The 17,894-nt window shown below is 49.6% G+C and overlaps 7 protein-coding genes across 7 annotated transcripts; 3 read left to right on the top strand and 4 right to left on the bottom strand.

The window, feature by feature from the left end:
* Positions 1 to 865: 865 nt before the first annotated feature.
* N7471_004200 (M20 family metallopeptidase) lies at positions 866 to 2,191 on the top strand (the record flags this gene model as incomplete). The annotated part of the gene is made up of 1 exon (XM_057276919.1): positions 866 to 2,191. The coding sequence occupies one exon, from the start codon at positions 866 to 868 to the stop codon at positions 2,189 to 2,191; it is 1,326 nt and encodes a 441-aa protein (XP_057136529.1).
* Positions 2,192 to 2,376: 185 nt separating this feature from the next.
* On the bottom strand, positions 2,377 to 4,694 carry N7471_004199 (glycoside hydrolase family 47 protein; the record flags this gene model as incomplete). The annotated part of the gene is made up of 3 exons (XM_057276918.1): positions 2,377 to 3,487; positions 3,542 to 4,186; positions 4,241 to 4,694. 3 exons carry the CDS (start codon positions 4,692 to 4,694, stop codon positions 2,529 to 2,531), a joined length of 2,058 nt encoding a protein of 685 aa, XP_057136528.1. The 3' UTR covers positions 2,377 to 2,528.
* An 882-nt stretch (positions 4,695 to 5,576) lies between these two features.
* Positions 5,577 to 6,933, bottom strand: rpt4 (proteasome regulatory particle base subunit RPT4; the record flags this gene model as incomplete). Its single annotated transcript, XM_057276917.1, has 4 exons — positions 5,577 to 5,697; positions 5,757 to 6,213; positions 6,274 to 6,660; positions 6,726 to 6,933. The coding sequence occupies 4 exons, from the start codon at positions 6,931 to 6,933 to the stop codon at positions 5,577 to 5,579; spliced, it is 1,173 nt and encodes a 390-aa protein (XP_057136527.1).
* A 1,540-nt stretch (positions 6,934 to 8,473) lies between these two features.
* aspf22 (enolase acuN) lies at positions 8,474 to 10,475 on the top strand. The gene is made up of 5 exons (XM_057276916.1): positions 8,474 to 8,721; positions 8,804 to 8,943; positions 9,013 to 9,069; positions 9,136 to 9,475; positions 9,528 to 10,475. Exons 2-5 carry the CDS (start codon positions 8,820 to 8,822, stop codon positions 10,321 to 10,323), a joined length of 1,317 nt encoding a protein of 438 aa, XP_057136526.1. The 5' UTR covers positions 8,474 to 8,721; positions 8,804 to 8,819; the 3' UTR covers positions 10,324 to 10,475.
* Positions 10,476 to 10,713: 238 nt separating this feature from the next.
* On the top strand, positions 10,714 to 11,701 carry N7471_004196 (eukaryotic translation initiation factor 3 subunit J; the record flags this gene model as incomplete). Its single annotated transcript, XM_057276915.1, has 3 exons — positions 10,714 to 10,732; positions 10,837 to 10,919; positions 11,003 to 11,701. The coding sequence occupies 3 exons, from the start codon at positions 10,714 to 10,716 to the stop codon at positions 11,699 to 11,701; spliced, it is 801 nt and encodes a 266-aa protein (XP_057136525.1).
* A 319-nt stretch (positions 11,702 to 12,020) lies between these two features.
* N7471_004195 (uncharacterized protein) lies at positions 12,021 to 12,509 on the bottom strand (the record flags this gene model as incomplete). The annotated part of the gene is made up of 1 exon (XM_057276914.1): positions 12,021 to 12,509. One exon carries the CDS (start codon positions 12,507 to 12,509, stop codon positions 12,021 to 12,023), a length of 489 nt encoding a protein of 162 aa, XP_057136524.1.
* Positions 12,510 to 14,781: 2,272 nt separating this feature from the next.
* N7471_004194 (14-3-3 adaptor artA-like protein) lies at positions 14,782 to 16,170 on the bottom strand (the record flags this gene model as incomplete). Its single annotated transcript, XM_057276913.1, has 8 exons — positions 14,782 to 15,165; positions 15,243 to 15,330; positions 15,403 to 15,677; positions 15,747 to 15,758; positions 15,814 to 15,833; positions 15,897 to 15,943; positions 16,008 to 16,015; positions 16,159 to 16,170. 8 exons carry the CDS (start codon positions 16,168 to 16,170, stop codon positions 14,782 to 14,784), a joined length of 846 nt encoding a protein of 281 aa, XP_057136523.1.
* Between the last annotated feature and the right edge of the window lie 1,724 nt (positions 16,171 to 17,894).

The raw sequence follows: 17,894 nt of genomic DNA, 5'->3' as shown, positions 1-17,894 counted from the left end.
AGAACTACCACCTACTTGCCGGTGGATTTTTGGCACATAATGACTTAGATGTACAAATCTCAACACATTTTATCGAGGTATCTGCACCTTGCTTCCCTAAATGAAATACCTAACTTCTCATATTCTTGGTCTCTTTCAAAGCCTCGCGAAGGAAAGGCTGGCATTGGCTGTGATGTGCCGACATCCAGATATCCATGCAACTGTAATTCCTTGTGTGACACTCTTAAGCCGAATGCCGACAGGTACCTCTTGATGTTTAAACAAGAATAGTCGGCCTCTTATGTAGCCTATGTCCTTGACGACGTAAGGCTTCAATAGTCTGATTTATTCGGACCAAGATGATATTAGGGATGTTATATGTAAGCAACCCCCGATGTGTTTTTTGGACGTTCTTTTTAGATGTCTTTTTAGATGTCTTTTTAGATGTCTTTTTAGATGTCTTTTTTGATATCTGCTTAGGTGTATACGAAGGCGGTAAAAAAAAGCATACTTTGTGCAAGAGACCTTTGACTGAACATATGCATCCCGGGATTACAGACAAATATCGATACAGAAAAGCCCGGCCTGACATGAATCAAGTGGGACAACTCAACTCGATCATACAATAAACACACCACAGACCTAATATATATGTATCCAATAGGATCCAGGTCGTTCTATATCTAATCCTAGTCATTGTTTTGTGCTACAATATATTTATCCACGTGACCGGATGGAGTATAGTAACATCGGGGTTTCCGATCTCGGATCTCCGACATACTGCAAGTCTCGCAAAATACTCAACTTTCTGGGTGTCGGGGTTATTCAATTGATTTGAATACAGAAACCCATAATCATTAGAACATATTTGTACTCCAATCATTCAATGAAGTTCTCTTCATATCTCGCGGCTGCGGCCATCATGTCCGGTGTCCAGGCTTCTCCGCACCCCGCACCTCAGCAGCAACAGCTCCTGGGCGTGCCATCATCGCCCTCCCAGCCCAGCTACAGCCAAGCAGGCCTAGATGATATAATCAGCAATTCATCTCTACTATCACTCCACCGAAACCTGATCGAGATCGAGTCAATCTCCGGCAACGAGCACGATGTTGGCCTCTTCGTCGCGCGATTCCTGGAGGCCCGGAACTTCACCGTGGTGAAGCAGGAGGTACCCCCAGTGAAGGGCCAAGAGAACACCAAGACTCGCTACAACATCTACGCCACTCCAAAATCTTACACACAACCCCCCTCAATCCTCCTCACAAGTCACATCGACACCGTCCCCCCCTTTATCCCATACTCCGTGCACCAGCCCGACGACTCCACCACCACCTTCGACCCGGAGAACCTCATTATAGCAGGCCGGGGCTCCGTCGACGCAAAGGGCAGCGTCGCAGCCCAAATCTTCGCAACCCTCGAAACACTAGACTCCCAACCAGACGCCAAGCTCGGCCTGCTCTTCGTGGTCGGCGAAGAAATCGGCGGCGATGGCATGAAAGTCTTCTCGAACTCAACCCTCAATTCCAAAAGCGCCCTCAACACCGTAATCTTCGGCGAGCCAACCGAGGCATCCCTCGTTGCCGGCCACAAGGGCATGCTCGGCTTCAAGGTCCTCGCTCACGGCAGCGCCGCCCACTCAGGATACCCGTGGCTGGGCAAGAGCGCCGTGTCGGCGATTCTGCCTGCGCTCTCACGCATTGACGTGCTAGGTGATATCCCCGCCGAAGATGGTGGTCTGCCTGCCTCCCCGAAGTACGGACCGACGACGCTGAATATTGGCGTTATCCGCGCTGGCGTCGCGACGAATGTTGTTCCTTCTGAGGCGTGGGCGGATGTTGCTGTCAGACTTGCAGCTGGGACGCCTGCTGAGGCGCATGAGATTATTCAGCGGGCTGTTGAGAAGGCGGTTCGGGATGTTGAGGCGGAGGTTGTTCTGGACTTTGTTTCGCATGGCGAGTCTTATCCGCCGCAGGATTTGGATGTTGATGTTGATGGGTTTAATGTGACTACTGTTAACTATGGTACTGATGTGCCGAATCTGGCTGTCCGTCCTGGTGTCAAGCGCTACTTATATGGGCCTGGCAGTATCTTTGTTGCTCATGGTGATAACGAGGCCTTGACCATCCGCCAAATCAAGGAGGCTGTGGTTGGTTATAAAAAGTTGATTGAGGCTGCGCTGGAGAGAGAGAAGAAGGGTGAGGTGGCCGTATGATCGGTCCCTTGTTGCATATTATCTTGATAGGTGTGTGGGATCGGGTGCTGTGTGTATATAATTTCGGCTACTAGGTCTTTCCTGGTTATTTAAAGTCCCCAACAGAGAATAGAGGCGGCTGGACCTTACTTAGGAAATGCTATCTCTATATTTTACTGAACAAGAAGTATTGCTTACTGAAAGGTGAAATCAGCCATGTACAAGGTTGGTATACAAATCTAGGTTTCCCTGGAGGGCAAACAAAAAAGCACGGAAAAAAGCGCGCTGTACAGAACATATAAGAGACATCAAAGTCATAGCCAACCAAGGCTCCATTAGAACAGAGCAACCAGCAAATCTACTGCCTGGGCGCCCTCTCCCACCCCGTCTTAAGATCCCCGCTAGGCTTAAACCGCGGGAATGGATGGGCCTCAGTATTGAAAACATGATCCTCCAGCGAGATGAAATCACGATCCGAGAACAACAAGTAGAAATACTTGAGCGTCTCAGCCATCCAATAGCTCTCCATGTTATCGCGCTTGTATGAAGGGACTGCATCCGCGTTTCCGAGCGATGTAAAGCCCTTGATACGGAAAACGGGTGCTGTGTTGGTTGATGTAGGAATACGGGAGGTACTCTTCTTCTCGACCACGGCTGTGTGTTTGATGAAAGACTTGAAAATCTCCCAGCCCCACTGGCGGTAGATGTCGTCGCCGGTAATACGGTAGAGATAGAAGAGGGATTCGACTGTTTCCGGGCGTTGTAGGTTGGGGCGGTCGTTGCGGCGGATGTCGATGTCTGCGCGCCAGGGCTCAGACGCATCGCTTTGCGCCTCTAGGGGCTGGGAAATTCCGCGCAGTGCCTCGGGCTTGGATGCGCGGTTGGGGTTCGTCACTGGATCTGGGTATTTGTCTGCCATCATCACTGGCGGTGAGTCTAGAACGAAGTGGGAGATCTCGGCTGCAAGGCCGGTTGCCGTTGCCTGGTGCATTGCCCAGCAGGTCTTCATTAATTCTCTGGACATGAGAATCTCGTCCTCGCGCTGTTGAGTCCAATCCGCTGACTTTCGGGCTTGGGACAAGGGCTGGCCACCGGTCGCGCCGAGCGCGATTGTTCCGGGCATGAAGCAGACCAGGTGGTCCATTCTGGGCGACAGCTCCTGATCTAGGCCCTGGGGCCGCTCGCCGATAATCATTAGCTGAGAGTTCTTGGTGAATGAGACCAGGTGCTTGCGGATGCCTCTCAATGCCTCGTCCCACATCTCTTTGTAGACAGGCTCTTGTTCCGAGGTCTGTAGGTATTGCTTGATGAGATATTCTGGAGCGAGTCAGCTTAAAAAGAACCACGGAACACCGAGTATCATCAACATACCATAGTAGGAATCTGCCTTATTGCCCAGACTAATGCCATCTCCTTTGAATGCACCACTATCAGGATGGATGGCGGTTCGGACAAGGCCATCCTGCGGCTTTTGCAGGTCAACCAGCTTCATCGTTCTCTCAACCAACTTCCAATATTCCGCCTCGCCGGTCAGCTTGGCCAAGTACTTGAATTCGAGCTGTATCGAGCCAGCCTCAGAAATAGACGTGGCCCCCTCGTCGAAATGCACGACAACACCTTCTGACGTGTTAAGATTGACATTCGACCATGGGATACCGCTTGGAGATTCAAAAGCCCCGAGTAGCCGCTCGGCGAGGTCAGCTGCTTTCTCGATGTACAGGTCTTCACCAGCAGCACCGACATCATCGTCGTTGAGGGGTGCCAAATTGGGGTATTGGGTTGACAGATAGTGTGCAGACAGCAAACCACCCAGCATGCGAATAGTCGTCTCGAACGTATTAACCTCACGGTCCTGATCATAATGCAACGATGTTGAGATCCATTGCCGCGCGCGGTGGACCTTGGAGGTCAGATTCATGATCATCAATGTGTCCAGCGAGTCCACTATCATCCAGCCCAATCCGCCGCTCGTGTCTTCCTGATTAACGTTCGATACTGGGCGATATTGATCGTATCCTGAATAACAGTGTCAGCCGCTGTCATAATGCACAAGGCCGCTGTATGACTTACCCCATGCGTTCTTCTCATATCCTTCCCAACTGACGATGAAGGCGTCCCGCACTTTCTCTCGTTTCGCAGCCCAGTCAGACAAGTCCCCAGAGAGTTTCCCGTCTTCCAATGTCTGGGCCCATTTCCATAATTCCACCCCCTTATCGTTTGACTGTAGCCCTGACCATGTGCGGATGTAGAAGTTATAATACAACAAAAACAACACTGTACACACACCCAGCACCTTCAGGAACGGCTTCCATCTCCTTCGAGGACCTGTGCGCCGCGGCGCAAAGAATGGCTTATCTTTGTATAACGGTAGTGTGCGGTCCTTTTCGAAGTAGCCGTTTACTTTATTGGATAGGGGTATGGGCTGGTTCGACAGCCCGTATCCGCGAAGCCCGCTACGAGGGTTTCCGTAGAGGCCATCTTGTTGCGCGGGCGCAAAGGGACTGCGCGATGGCTGGTAGGCCATTGTGTTCTTGGATCTGGTCTCTTGTTCCGTGGGGGAATCTCTGCCGGTCTTGCGATTAGGGAGTGCGCCACATGGGAGTGAGGAGGTCGAGGTGATATCGGAGGATCCGCCTTTGCTTGTAGTTGATCAAGATAATAGTTCAAGGTTCATTCAAGCGTATTTGCTATTCAAATGCAACAGTTAGTCAGGTTTGATTCCAGCCCTGGAGGACGACCCCTCGGACATGGACAAGGACCCGCACACTTACCGAAGTACAACCCTTTGCTGGGGCGTTCGTGATGTACAGGTCTCGATCGCAAAGACAATTCGGGCTTTCGGTTTTAAACAAAAAGGCTAATATGCACTGATACAGTTGTGTTTGGTGGGTTGGTGGTCCGTAAAGAATTTCTCTGCGGAGATGCGGAGAGTTTGTCCCGCGTGTCCTGAGCAATGCAATGCTGAGGCAGATAAAAGCCAAGTATCGCAACAAGCATTCAATCCAATTCGAGACGAAATTTGCGCGAAAATCGAGAACGTGGCAAGGGCAGGTTGAAGGAAGCTGGGGAAGTAGAGAGGTAACACTAGGGGTTCGCAAATCATATCTCATCGTACGCGTAACCAGCCTCATAACTATGAAGTCAAGAAGTACATAAAATGGACATCCAGGGCATCGAGTTATTTCCAAATCGAACTCAACGTCCTCTCATTAACTACTTGGAGCAGCTACATTTCTCAACTGTTAATTAAGCAAGTTGTTGTTTCCAAGGCCCCCTGATCTACAGATACCGAGTTGAATCAACAATAGAAGAAAAAGGTTGAATGCATAGCATTAGCGCTTCAAGATAAAGATCTAAACCGTGCACCAGATGATGTGGGCCACCAGCCCCCGCAAGGTAGATACAATTACAGCTTCTGATACTCAAGCTTGCCCTCCAGCTTCTTCGCCTCTGCCACCTTCCGTACAGCCTTGTTGAAGTCATCTTGGTTGATAGCGTCACGGTAATCCTTGATCGCGAACAGACCACTAGTAAAGAGTTAGCCAATGAGTTTACGACATATTATGACATAGGAGTTGTCACTCACGCTTCAGTAACCACGTTTCGGAGATCAGCACCATTAAGCCCATCGCTCATCTTGACTACACTCTCAAAGTCGATATCACCTTCCTGTTGGACTCCGCTTGTGTGGATCTTCAAGATCTCCAGACGACCAACCTCATTGGGGAGAGGAATCTCAATCTTGCGGTCCAGACGACCGGCACGCAACAGAGCAGGGTCCAGTGTATCCGGTCGGTTGGTGGCCATGATGATCTTTGTCTTTCCTAAGTAGTCGAAACCGTCCAGCTGGTTCAGCAACTCCATGAGCGTCCGCTGAATTTCTCGATCTGCCGATGTACCCTCTGAGAATCGTCGTCCACCAATGGCATCGATCTCGTCCATGAAAATAATGCAGGGCTCGTGTTCTTTGGCGTATCCGAACATCTCTCGGATCAGTCGAGCGGATTCACCGATATATTTATCCACGATGGCTGAGGATACAACTAACGAGAGTAGACCAGTTAAAATATTGCAGGTTAAATGTTATAAGAGGTTGAGCATACCTTTCAAGAAGTTGGTCTCTATCGAGCTGGCCACTGCTCGTGCAAGCAGCGTCTTACCAGTACCCGGAGGACCGTAGAGCAGAACACCCTTCGGAGGCTTAATTCCAACTCTGAGGAAGAGTTCTGGGTTCTTCAGGGGCAGTTCGATGACCTCACGGAGCTCTCTGATCTGGTCGTTAAGACCACCGATACCCGCGAAGTTGACGGACCCTGGATCTTCCAGAGACATGTTGTACACCATGGGATCAACCTCACGCGGCAGCATCCGCATGATGGTGAGTGTTGTCATATCCAAAGCCACACGTGTGCCTTGCTTCATCTTGGACTTATCCACCTTTGAACGACAACCGACCACATATCGAGGACCCGATGACGCCTTAACGATGACTGCAAAGCGGATTAGCTTCTTGATGCGATCATTGAAGCGAAAAGCTTGAGCTTCAGATACTTACATCGCTCTTCGTCGAGCTGCTTCAGCACCTCGCCGATGATCTGACCAACACTTTGTAGTGCCTTGATGTTATCCTCGGAAACATCAAACTCTCTTTGAAGATCCTTGATACCCAAGCGAAGGGTTTTCAATTTGGCTTCCCATTCTCGTAGCTCGAGCAAGCTCTTTTTATAGTCCTCGAGCGCCTGGCCGCGCTCCGGGTCGCTCATGATGAAGGACGGACGAATGATAGATTCACCGAGTGTGGGCGAGTGGGGAGGGTAGCCAAAGGAGAACTGTAATTCAGATAAGAATTCAGGGTTTCGTGCAAGGTCGTGGATGCGAAATGGATGGATATCGTGATTGAAAAGGGCGATAGCACCTTGCCTGGGGAGCTTCCAGCTTCCAGCGCGGCGTCCATGAGAGATGATCACATGACCCAGAGCTGTCTTATGTCATAATCTTGGTCATCACTAGACACCTAAGGCAGAACACCTGGAACTGTACAAGGCAATGAGGTTGAATACATCCATGGATGCTACTCGTATCCTTGTATAAAATATTACTTGATAATGTGTTAATGGTAACTTTGGAAAGGGGTTTACTTTTTATATTCAGCCTACATATGTTTAACCTCTTTACCTTAGGTTCTTCTGGGCCTTTTCTTCTCCCTATGGTCTCTACATACGTATTCCCTATATCTTCTGGTATTTCCTTTATACTTGCTAATCACAGCCCTCTTCCTCTTGACCACCATTGAGATGCCTTTTCATCTCAACCTTGGAATACTTGGGTATGTTTCAATCGAGGCACTATGTTGATTCCAGTGTGCCTTGATGCCTGATTTTATTCCTGATTTCCCAGGCATCAAGTCATTCTGAATACATGTAACTAGTTACCTTAAACCACCGATATGCGCGACAGACTCCACTTCAATGAGTTAGCTAACTACATATGTATATATATATACTGCGTACCGAACATGTACACAGGATATGTACATATGGATGCAGGTTACGGACGTTGATCTCATGCAAGTTACCACATCCAGCGATGTACGCTATAACATTGGGAAGGAAAGGTTGCCCACTTGGTACAGTGATGGTCGCATCACTGGTAACCCTCAAGATCATGACGAGGTTCCTGCTTCTCCTTTTTACAACAGATACGTTTTTATGTACTTCCAAGTCTTGGCTATTATGTACTGGATTGATAATGGAAATAGCCCGGAGAGGAAGATCATTATCCCGGAGCACGGTCCGAGATAGCTTGGCCTCAGCAATAAGGCGTCAACTGCTGTCTTCGTCGAAGTCAGAATGGAACCTTGGAACCTTGGAATGAATGCTACGTAAGATGATCACATCCATTTCAATTGGTTTGAATAATGTATGTAGCCCTGAAAGTAACATCAGCCCAAACAGTAAGGAGTTATCTACAGCTTCGACTAAATGCGCATTGGAGGGGTAGAGGGGTATGCCGTACGATGTCCACGTCCTGTAACAGGGCATGTGTAATCGGGAGAACAGTATGCCATCATAGTCTAATATCTTCCGAGGGACGGGAGATCTCGTAGCTAGAGAGGCCGCATAAGGTCGGATCAGCCAGCAAGTGCTGGAGAACGGCCGTGGAGCCCCACTGTTGCATTGGAAAGAATCGGAGCAGCAATGAGCTTTCCCGGGGTTTCTCTGGGGGAAAGTATTTAAATAGTCGGGTGTCTCCGTAAGAAGGTTTTCTTCTATTTATCAAGTTGTTCTTATTTTATAACAGGTGAGTTGAATATAGCATCATAACATCATATACCCCGCCATAACACCATCTTCAACCCCTCCAACTACACATATTCATTCCCCCCTACTACTACATACACCAAGTCTTCTGGAAAGGAATAGAAACCCAACCAAAGACCTACCGGTGATCGTAGTAGGAACTTGCCCCCCGTTCAGCTCTCCAAGCAAATCATATCCTTCTTATCCTCTCCCGCCCAATCTTTTTGGGTCATCGGTGAACCTCCCCCCGCCGTTAGTCACCTGCTGCTTTTGCCATATATCAGCCCAGATCCTCTTTTTCTCCTTTCTTTCAACTGACTGAAACTATAATCAGCCTGTCCAATTCCAACATGCCTATCTCTAAGATCCACGCTCGCTCCGTGTACGACTCGCGCGGCAACCCCACCGTTGAGGTGGACGTTGTCACCGAGACCGGCCTTCACCGCGCCATTGTCCCCTCCGGTGCCTCCACTGGTTTGTCCTCCTTGCTTTCTAGACATTGAAAAAAGAAACCAGGACTAGATTGCTAACATTGACTCCTAGGCCAGCACGAGGCCGTTGAGCTCCGCGATGGTGACAAGACCAAGTGGGGTGGTAAGGGTAAGTGAATAAACCCGGTTGAGACATCACAAGTAACCAGAAACTGATATCTTCATCTCAAATCAGGTGTCCTCAACGCCGTCAAGAACGTCAACGACGTTATTGGCCCCGCCCTCATCAAGGAGAACATCGATGTTAAGGACCAGGCCAAGGTTGACGAGTTCCTGAACAAGCTCGATGGAACCCCCAACAAGGGAAAGCTCGGTGCCAACGCCATCCTCGGTGTCTCTCTGGCCATTGCCAAGGCTGCTGCCGCTGAGAAGGGTGTTCCCCTCTACGCTCACATCTCCGACCTGGCCGGAACCAAGAAGCCCTTCGTCCTGCCCGTTCCCTTCCAGAACGTCCTGAACGGTGGCTCCCACGCCGGTGGCCGTCTCGCCTTCCAGGAGTTCATGATTGTCCCCGAGTAGGTCTTCCAGCCTCCAAATGCATTGCAACTATAAACTGACCGAAATTAGCACTGCTCCCACTTTCTCCGAGGCCCTCCGCCAGGGTTCCGAGGTCTACCAGAAGCTCAAGACTCTCGCCAAGAAGAAGTACGGTCAGTCCGCCGGTAACGTCGGTGACGAGGGTGGTGTCGCTCCTGATATTCAGACAGCCGAGGAGGCCCTGGATCTGATCACCGATGCCATTGAGCAGGCTGGTTACACTGGCCAGATCAAGATTGCCATGGATGTTGCCTCCAGCGAGTTCTACAAGGAGGATGCCAAGAAGTACGATCTTGACTTCAAGAACCCCGAGAGCGACCCCACCAAGTGGCTCACCTACGAGCAGCTTGCCGACCTCTACAAGTCCCTCGCTGCCAAGTACCCCATTGTCTCCATCGAGGACCCCTTCGCTGAGGACGACTGGGAGGCCTGGAGCTACTTCTACAAGACCTCCGACTTCCAGATTGTCGGTGATGACCTGACTGTCACCAACCCTCTGCGCATCAAGAAGGCCATTGAGCTCAAGTCCTGCAACTCCCTTCTCCTGAAGGTCAACCAGATTGGTACCTTGACCGAGTCTATCCAGGCTGCCAAGGACTCTTACGCCGACGGCTGGGGTGTCATGGTCTCCCACCGCTCCGGTGAGACCGAGGATGTCACCATTGCTGACATTGCCGTTGGCCTCCGCGCCGGCCAGATCAAGACCGGTGCCCCTGCCCGTTCCGAGCGTCTTGCCAAGCTTAACCAGATCCTCCGTATTGAGGAGGAGCTTGGTGCCAACGCTATCTACGCTGGCGAGAATTTCCGCACTGCTGTCAACCTGTAAATGCAGCCTTTTGGCAGCATAGATCGGGCCTGATGAGGGCCCATCAAAAACGATGGTTTGATGATCTACGGAACCATCGCCCATGATGATTATGAATTTAATAGGATCTTTTTCAATGAAAACAAATTTCCACCACTTGATAAGTTAGAAAATAAGTAAAGAGTAATCCATGAACAACCTTGGAAAGATCATGCTCATCGGGCATTGGATGCCCGAGATCACGTGCACATCCCACCTGGGGACGATAAGTGTGTCCCACATAAAATTTGCCCTCGCCCCTCCATCCTTTGCTGGGTCCGATTGTGTTGGCTTGTTCCTTTTGGCCTTGCGTATAGCGCATTACGTTCTTTCATTTATTTCCATATCAACGAGGTTTTTAGATTGCTCAAAATGCCGCCTTCTAAGTGGGGTATGTTATTATCCTTGTATCATCGCCTTCTATAGTGATTGCCACAATTACTTAGCTCGTGTTCTGCTCCATGTTGCTGTTGCTAATCCTTTGATCTCACACAGACGAAGAAGAAGAGGAGAGCTCCGCGCCTCCTCCTATTGTTGCTGCGCCCCGCCGCCGCTTCGACGATGAAGAGGAAGAAGATGTAAGGCAACACAACTTCGAGCCTGTCCAGCAGGGCCCTCGCTTTCGCGCCAAGTGCAAAAACTAACAAAACCCGAATGATAGGTCCTTGACTCATGGGATGCCGCCGAAGATTCCGAGGTAGAGCGCGAGAAGGTCAAGAAGGCCGCCGAAGCCGAAGCCAAGGCCAAGGCCACCGCCGCCGCCAACAAGAAGAGCAAAGCCCAGCGGATAGAGGAACTCCGGGAGCAGCGCCGACGCGAGGAGGGCAGCGGCGAGTCCGACAGCGAGGACGACGCAGACCGCCGCGCTCGTCTGCGCAAGACCGAGCAGGAAGCCGATCTTGCCCACGCCGAGGATCTTTTCGGCGCTGTTGATGTCAAGCCCAACAAGGGCGCACCCAAGGCCGTCGTTGTCAGCGACTCAGCCGACCCTACCAAGTCCATCGATCTGTCCGCCATGCCGCTGTTCAACCCCGTCACCAAGGACCAGTTCACCCGTCTGTCCGAGACACTTGTGCCGCTCCTCACCCTGCACTCCAAGAAGCCCCACTACTCTCTCTGGGCGCAGGACTTCACCCGTAAGCTTGTGAAGGAGTTGCCTAGTGCTGAGATCAAGAAGATTGCTAGTGCTCTCACTACTGCTTCCAACGAGAAGATGCGCGAGGAGCGTGCTTCTGACAAGGGCAGCAAGAAGTCCAAGGCGGCAAAGACCAAGATCTCTCTAAATGCTAGCCGCAACCCCCAGGTCGATAACAACAACTACGAGGATGGTGATGATCTTGGGGATGATGACTTTATGTGAATGTGAATACGGACGACTAGTCTCCATTTGAATTGCTTCGCTTTTGCTTTCCCCTGGATTTTAATCCTTGAAAATATGCATCTTTAAGGAAGATCTATATCTTTTACCTCTCCCTCACCTATATGCAGGTTATTTCTGCTGGGTCCAATGTTACCCCTTCTTTTTTTTTTCCTTTCTCCCAAACCTCGCTCTGTACATCCCCATCTATCTCAAATGCTTGGGCACAAGTAAACCATAGAAAGACCCAATCCATTCCGATTATTATATGACCTCACATACATGAACCCTAACCTCCACAGCTAACCATTACAATTAAGACCTAACCAACAAACCCCCTACTCCTAACCACCGACCTAGTCCCCCAACTTTTATTAAGCATCCCAAGCTGTCTAGCCTCATGCTCGATATCCACAACACTCCTGGCAAGACCAAGATAACCCTCATCATCCAACGCAAAAGGCACCTCCTGTACCCACACGCGGCAGCAAAGGCCCTCCCGAAATCTAGCCGAGTACAGCGCCAGCGGGACGAGTGCCAGACGTGTCCCCAGCGCGGCGTGCAGCACGGGCCCGACGACGCCAATTTGCAGCGCCAGCACCACTCGCGTGTTGCTTGCTATGTTGTACACCGCTTCACTTTTGTATTGCCAGGTTACTGGGCCTGCCTCGTTGGTTATGTGGAAGGTTTGGCCGGTTGTGCGTGTTGAGGCGAGGTATACTTTCCATTCGAGGAGGCAGCTGCCGCCTAAGTCGAGGAGGAGGATGTAGAGGGCGTTTGGTTCGAGGGGGAGGGGTTGTGGGATTGACATTATTTGGGATTTTGGGGGTATTTGGAGTGGATTGGATTTTTCTTTCGTTGCTTTGCTCGGATAAAAGCCTGCTCAAGATGGAGTGTTGGCGTCGCATTTATATCGCCCATTGCAAAAAGAAGCGGAATTGACTATATGCATTGCTTTTACCTCATACATCCCGGGAATCTTTGGGATATCCCGATAGCATGGAGTTGGATACAGCTCAGGAGGCAATCGAGAAAGGTTTTCCAGACGAGATTCTAACCCCAATACATCTGCCCAATCTATACTTGCATGATAGGGTCCGTATAACAAAGTGATATAGCCATGCATACTACATACATATGTATGCAACGAGCTAGGATTCGCTGGCTTGGTCATGTGGCAGTGTCTACCTAATAGATGCATGTATATACCTAGGTAGGAAATGCCCGGGAAACCCTGGATATGCACATTGACGTACATACTTCACTTCATTTGCATGGCACCAAAATAGACCTGCATATGGTCTCTTCAAGGTACATGTTCTGCTAACCATTTCTTGGAATATGATTGAAGCCATTTACCGTCGCTATGGTACTCTCGGACTTCCCCCTCGTCTTCGATTCTCACAGGTACTAGAAGAGATCGACAACAACTTGCATTCATCCCAGCTGTTGCCAAGAACGAAGCAAACAAACAGGACCCTTAAGAGCCCTGCTATGAGGCTCTCGGACCGACAAAAGTCAAAGTCGCTGTCCAGATGGCCCAAGATCTTCTCTCGAGTTGTTTGACGCGCGGCAATCCTAGACATATACTCCTCAATTGATTCGATAACGGATGCAGGCATTGTGCACCCGGGCTTGTTTCTTCCCACCTTTACGTCTCGTATGAGTATGTTTGTCCTCTATCCGATCTCTGAAATCCACAGCGGATAGTTTGCTGGACGAGTCGGAATCCAGGGGAGCGGATCCCAGTGCATGAGTCTGATACTATCAAGTGAATCGTCAAGGGTTGATATTACGTCGTATTGAGCAAAGGTTGATGAATTCGGGTCTATATCAGAACGAAGTTAATATTCGTGTCCTATGCAATCCACACTTGGACATCCAAAAACACACCTACTCCCTATAACACTCATCTTACTCGCCCCAGGCACAAACTTAGTGCAATCCTAAGTGCAACAAACCTTGCCAGACTACATACACCACAAAGAGAGATATACACACATACAAGGATGGATCAACTAACAAAACCAATCGCAGTACGAGAGACCACCTCATCAACCCCCCAGCCACCATTTGCCAACACTACCGCATCGCCCTCGTGGCATTCCCCCGCCCTCCTGTCACCACACCAAGATTGCAACATGCATTGCATGTAATCCGATGCCCACCTGCTCAGCTGTCATATTTTAGCAAGTGCCCGGACCCCTCCTGTGGCGCTCAACACGTCCGGTTTCGATTGGTTGCTCTTGGTTGGTGGGAAGAGGGGTGTTTTGGTTGATTTCGCTTCGAGGATGGGAGATAGCGGGTTGGGGGTTGTTAGAGCCTCATTGCCCTGGTGATGTTGCTGTCCGGCTTTTGGCTCAGGCGAATCGTTCGAGGGATGTTGGTCCCCAATTGTGTTAGTTCTACATCTTTGGCGCTTGATGGGATGGCGTCTTCTGTGGCGTTTGTTTGCTTGTTTGGAATTGTCGGACGTGCTTGTGTCTTTGTTTTGAAGGTTGATGGTGTCCTTAGATATGTCTGACTTGATGGTGGTAGCTTCGAGTAGGCAATAGCACTACTGAGGGAATATAGTGGGGATTTGGTTAACGTTCGAAATGTTAAATGCACATGCTCATCTGTAGATCTCTTGCAGTGTTGTTCGTCAAGGCTTTTGGGACTAATAAATAGGCAAGTCTGTGCAAAGGAATAACTAGGTTTACTCTATAGGTTCATACTTCAGTCATGAATACTGGTAAAAGGGGAATCATTGGCTACGCAAGCAACCCAACACAGGGTGCATGTCAAGTAAAGAAGCTCGGAGTGGAATGGAAAATAAACACATTGAAACGTGCTGGAGTGGGAATAGAGACAATAAAAGAGAGAGAAATTTCCACTCAGCCCCTTTTCCGCTCGCGTCAACCGAATATCAAACTCCGCCGGCCGACCCACACGGTCCCGAAGACGTGCAAGATATTTGCCGGTCCAACCCAGCGCTGCAGTGAAAACAAAGAAGCGACTTGCATAACCACGTCCAGGAATAAATGCGAACGCCCACCCTACCAAACGGCATACGGCTCGTCGCGACCCCTAATATTGCTCCTTTAGGCTTCAGTCTCGGCGGGCTTAGCCTCCTCGGGCTTCTCCTCGGCGGGAGCAGCGGCCTCGGTGGCAGCGGAAACAGGAGCAGCGGTCTCCTCCTCAGACTTCTCCTCCTTGGCGGCACTCTCGCCCTCGGTGCCCTCAGATGAGGTCCAGAGGGTAAGGTTGTCGCGCAGCAGCTGCATGATCAAGGTGCTGTCACGGTAACTTTCCTCGGAGAGCGAGTCGAGCTCTGCAATGGCATCGTCGAATGCCTGCTTTGCAAGGTGGCAAGCACGATCAGGCGAGTTGAGGATCTCGTAGTAGAAAACGGAGAAGTTCAGGGCAAGACCCAGGCGGATAGGGTGAGTGGGGGTGAGTTCGGTCTGGGCAACGTCGGTGGCGTTCTGTGACACGATCAACAATTGTTCATTGCAAATAGAGAGAAGGCCTATGACAATAAGCCGAAATGAGAGTTATTTACCTTGTAGGCCTCGTGGGCAGCGGTGGCGGCACCCTTGCGCTTGGGGCCGGAAGCGAACTCGGCGAGGTAGCGGTGGTAATCGCCCTTCCTGTTTACAAAGTCAGCACAATGTCACAAGACGAGGAGTCTCCAAAGTAAAGTTGGTTAGAGTGTAACCCACATCTTGTAGTAGAAGACCTTGGACTCTCCAGTCTCGGCCTTGGGGATGAGAGCCTCATCAAGAACATCAAGCACATCCTGGCACACCTGCTCCAGCTCGGTTTCGATCTTCTGGCGGTAGTCGCGGATGATGCCGACGTGCTCATCAGAGCCCTTGTTTTCCTCCTTCTGCTCGATGGAGGAAATGATGCGCCAGGAGGCACGGCGGGTGCCGACCACGTTCTTGTAGGCGACGGAAAGCAGGTTACGCTCGTCGACAGTGAGCTCGCCGCCAATCTAAATATGTGTTAATCGCAGATACTCCCAAAGTAGTCCCGAAGATGATGGGAAAAGATGGTGTCATACGTTAGCGACTTCCTGTTTGGCGGTTAGCATGGATACCCAGTAAACAACACGAGGGGGTGCGACGAACCTTCATGAAGGTGACCATTTCTGAAAAGCGAAGAGCGACACGTCAGTATACACGTCCAGCCAAACCGTCGCAAGCCAACTTACCATCGTAGCGCTCGGCCTGCTCGCAAAGCCGCGCGAGGAACGTCTTGCTGGTGAGGGGGTCAGTCATGCCGGGTCATGGGGTTTCAGGGATAGGGGCGACGATGGACATACTTCTCACGCTGCATGGTTACGATATTTGTTAGCCCAGTTCTTATCGACAAAAATTCCAGATGGGGGTGAGCTCAGATGAGGATGGGAATGTGGGATTGCGATGGCGGTGACAACTCAAGAGAGCGCCCGATAGAAGGGGACAACAACGTACCTCAGAACCCATTGTGAAATTGAATCGAGATGGGTGGTTGGAACTTGAGATTTAAAATAAAGAGATAGGAAGCGCGAGATGCAGAAGGAGAAGATGGGTAAGAGACGACCAAGTGGGGGGGGGGAGAGAGATGGAGTGAAGTGAGTTGGGGGGATTCGAATCATAACAATAATACGCTGTTCTCTTGTACCCGGTACCTAGTTCCCCCTATTGTGGCACCGCTTTGTGGAAGTACTCCAGTACTTGGGCCGCGGCCCAGTATTCATTTTACCGTCGATCCCCCTAATAAGTAATTAATTTGGGCGGGGTGGGGTATATCTGACCGTATTTGTGACCACGTACTCCTAATATTAGACGGTACATAGTATCCAGAAGTCTCCTTTTAGGAGAAACATGGACACGTGGATCGAATAACTAGCATGATATATGCGTTTGGCTTGATTCTACTTTGTATAGCTGATTTGTACCTAAACTTAGCCTCTGTGTATCTACTCTGTGTGTCTATGGTCATATTACTTTGTGCCAGGGACTCCGACCGGTACTGTCACCTCTGATAATCAGCTAGAAACACCTGCAATTTGTAGAGTAGCCCTGGAGGTAGTGCCAAGGTAGTTAAGCCTCTTTGTTGTCTTTTAGCTATTTCAGTGAAAGCACAACGATATAAAAGTCTGCGGATGATGATGATGCTGCAAAAATCCTTGGAACCTTCCAGACAAGCAGACCCGGTTATGATGTAGTTAGTTGATCAGCCACTTAAATTAGGTCTAAGTATCACAATCATTCTAATGTTATTCAAGCAATTCCACAGTTTAGAATAGTACAGGCTAAAAGTATTACAAGTCAATGCTAACATTGCTTTTCTTCAGACATTTCCTACTTTTCTCTTCAATGGACGAGTATAACAAGCATATACAATATAGTGCTCTTTTCCCCATCTAAAGGTTTTCAATGAGTGGGAACTTGCGGTCAAACTATGCATTCCTGAAGCTAACACCTGGATCGAACAAGTGTGGAATATATACCTCGGACATCACTTATTCTGTTATTATTATTTTTACCCGATTTGAAGATACAAAAAAATATAATGGACATGTAAAGGGGCACTCAAAAAAGGAGCAAGAGGTGGCTACACTTAGTTTCTTGTCTATGTAGTCTTATGTTCGTATGTTGATTATTCCAATCCCGCAAAGTCAGAAATCGGATTAATCATATCGCCCAGTTAGTCGGTGAATGCACAGCAAACTTTCAGAGACTTGCTGATTTCATTTTCCTCCTAAGATTGGCAGCCAAAAGTGGCTTGGAATGAGCATGTGGCTAACTTGGAGACAAGATAAGGAGATCAAGCGACAGAGATATCAATCGATTGGATATTGGTATTTGTCTAAAGGGCAAACCACTGAGGGTGGAATAGATGATCAATAGGTAAGTGATGATGCAACATGGACTTCTGCGTCAGCCCTATAGGCAAGGGTATGTTAGCGTGCTTATGGAGATGCCACACTTCACGCATCTAGCAGGGACTGTGCTTTAGCCTTGAAGATCTCGGCCCAGGGAATAAAGCAATTCCCAACCACAAGTGGACTGAGTACGTCGTGGTCATGGCGCAGAGCCAACCTACATCACACTAGTAGTGAGGAGTCGATTAGGTCGATTTAGAAGATTGGATACCCATTTTGTTTGGGAATTGGCCAAGAGAAGAGATTACCCACAGAGACTATCTGATAGGCAAAAAACGA

The sequence above is a fragment of the Penicillium samsonianum genome, assembly GCF_028829775.1.
Source record: "Penicillium samsonianum strain IBT 33392 chromosome Unknown utg000003l_segment0_segment0, whole genome shotgun sequence".
Classification (NCBI taxonomy): domain Eukaryota; kingdom Fungi; phylum Ascomycota; class Eurotiomycetes; order Eurotiales; family Aspergillaceae; genus Penicillium; species Penicillium samsonianum.
This window is presented reverse-complemented; position numbering and strand designations above follow the sequence as displayed.

What these genes read in the sequence shown, in the direction of transcription:
- aspf22 (XM_057276916.1), top strand. Translation starts at nt 8,820, where the DNA reads ATGCCTATCTCTAAGATCCACGCTCGCTCCGTGTACGACTCGCGCGGC. An exon ending in CCCCTCCGGTGCCTCCACTG is followed by an intron (nt 8,944 to 9,012) that starts GTTTGTCCTCCT and finishes ATTGACTCCTAG; the next exon opens with GCCAGCACGAGGCCGTTGAG. An exon ending in GACCAAGTGGGGTGGTAAGG is followed by an intron (nt 9,070 to 9,135) that starts GTAAGTGAATAA and finishes ATCTCAAATCAG; the next exon opens with GTGTCCTCAACGCCGTCAAG.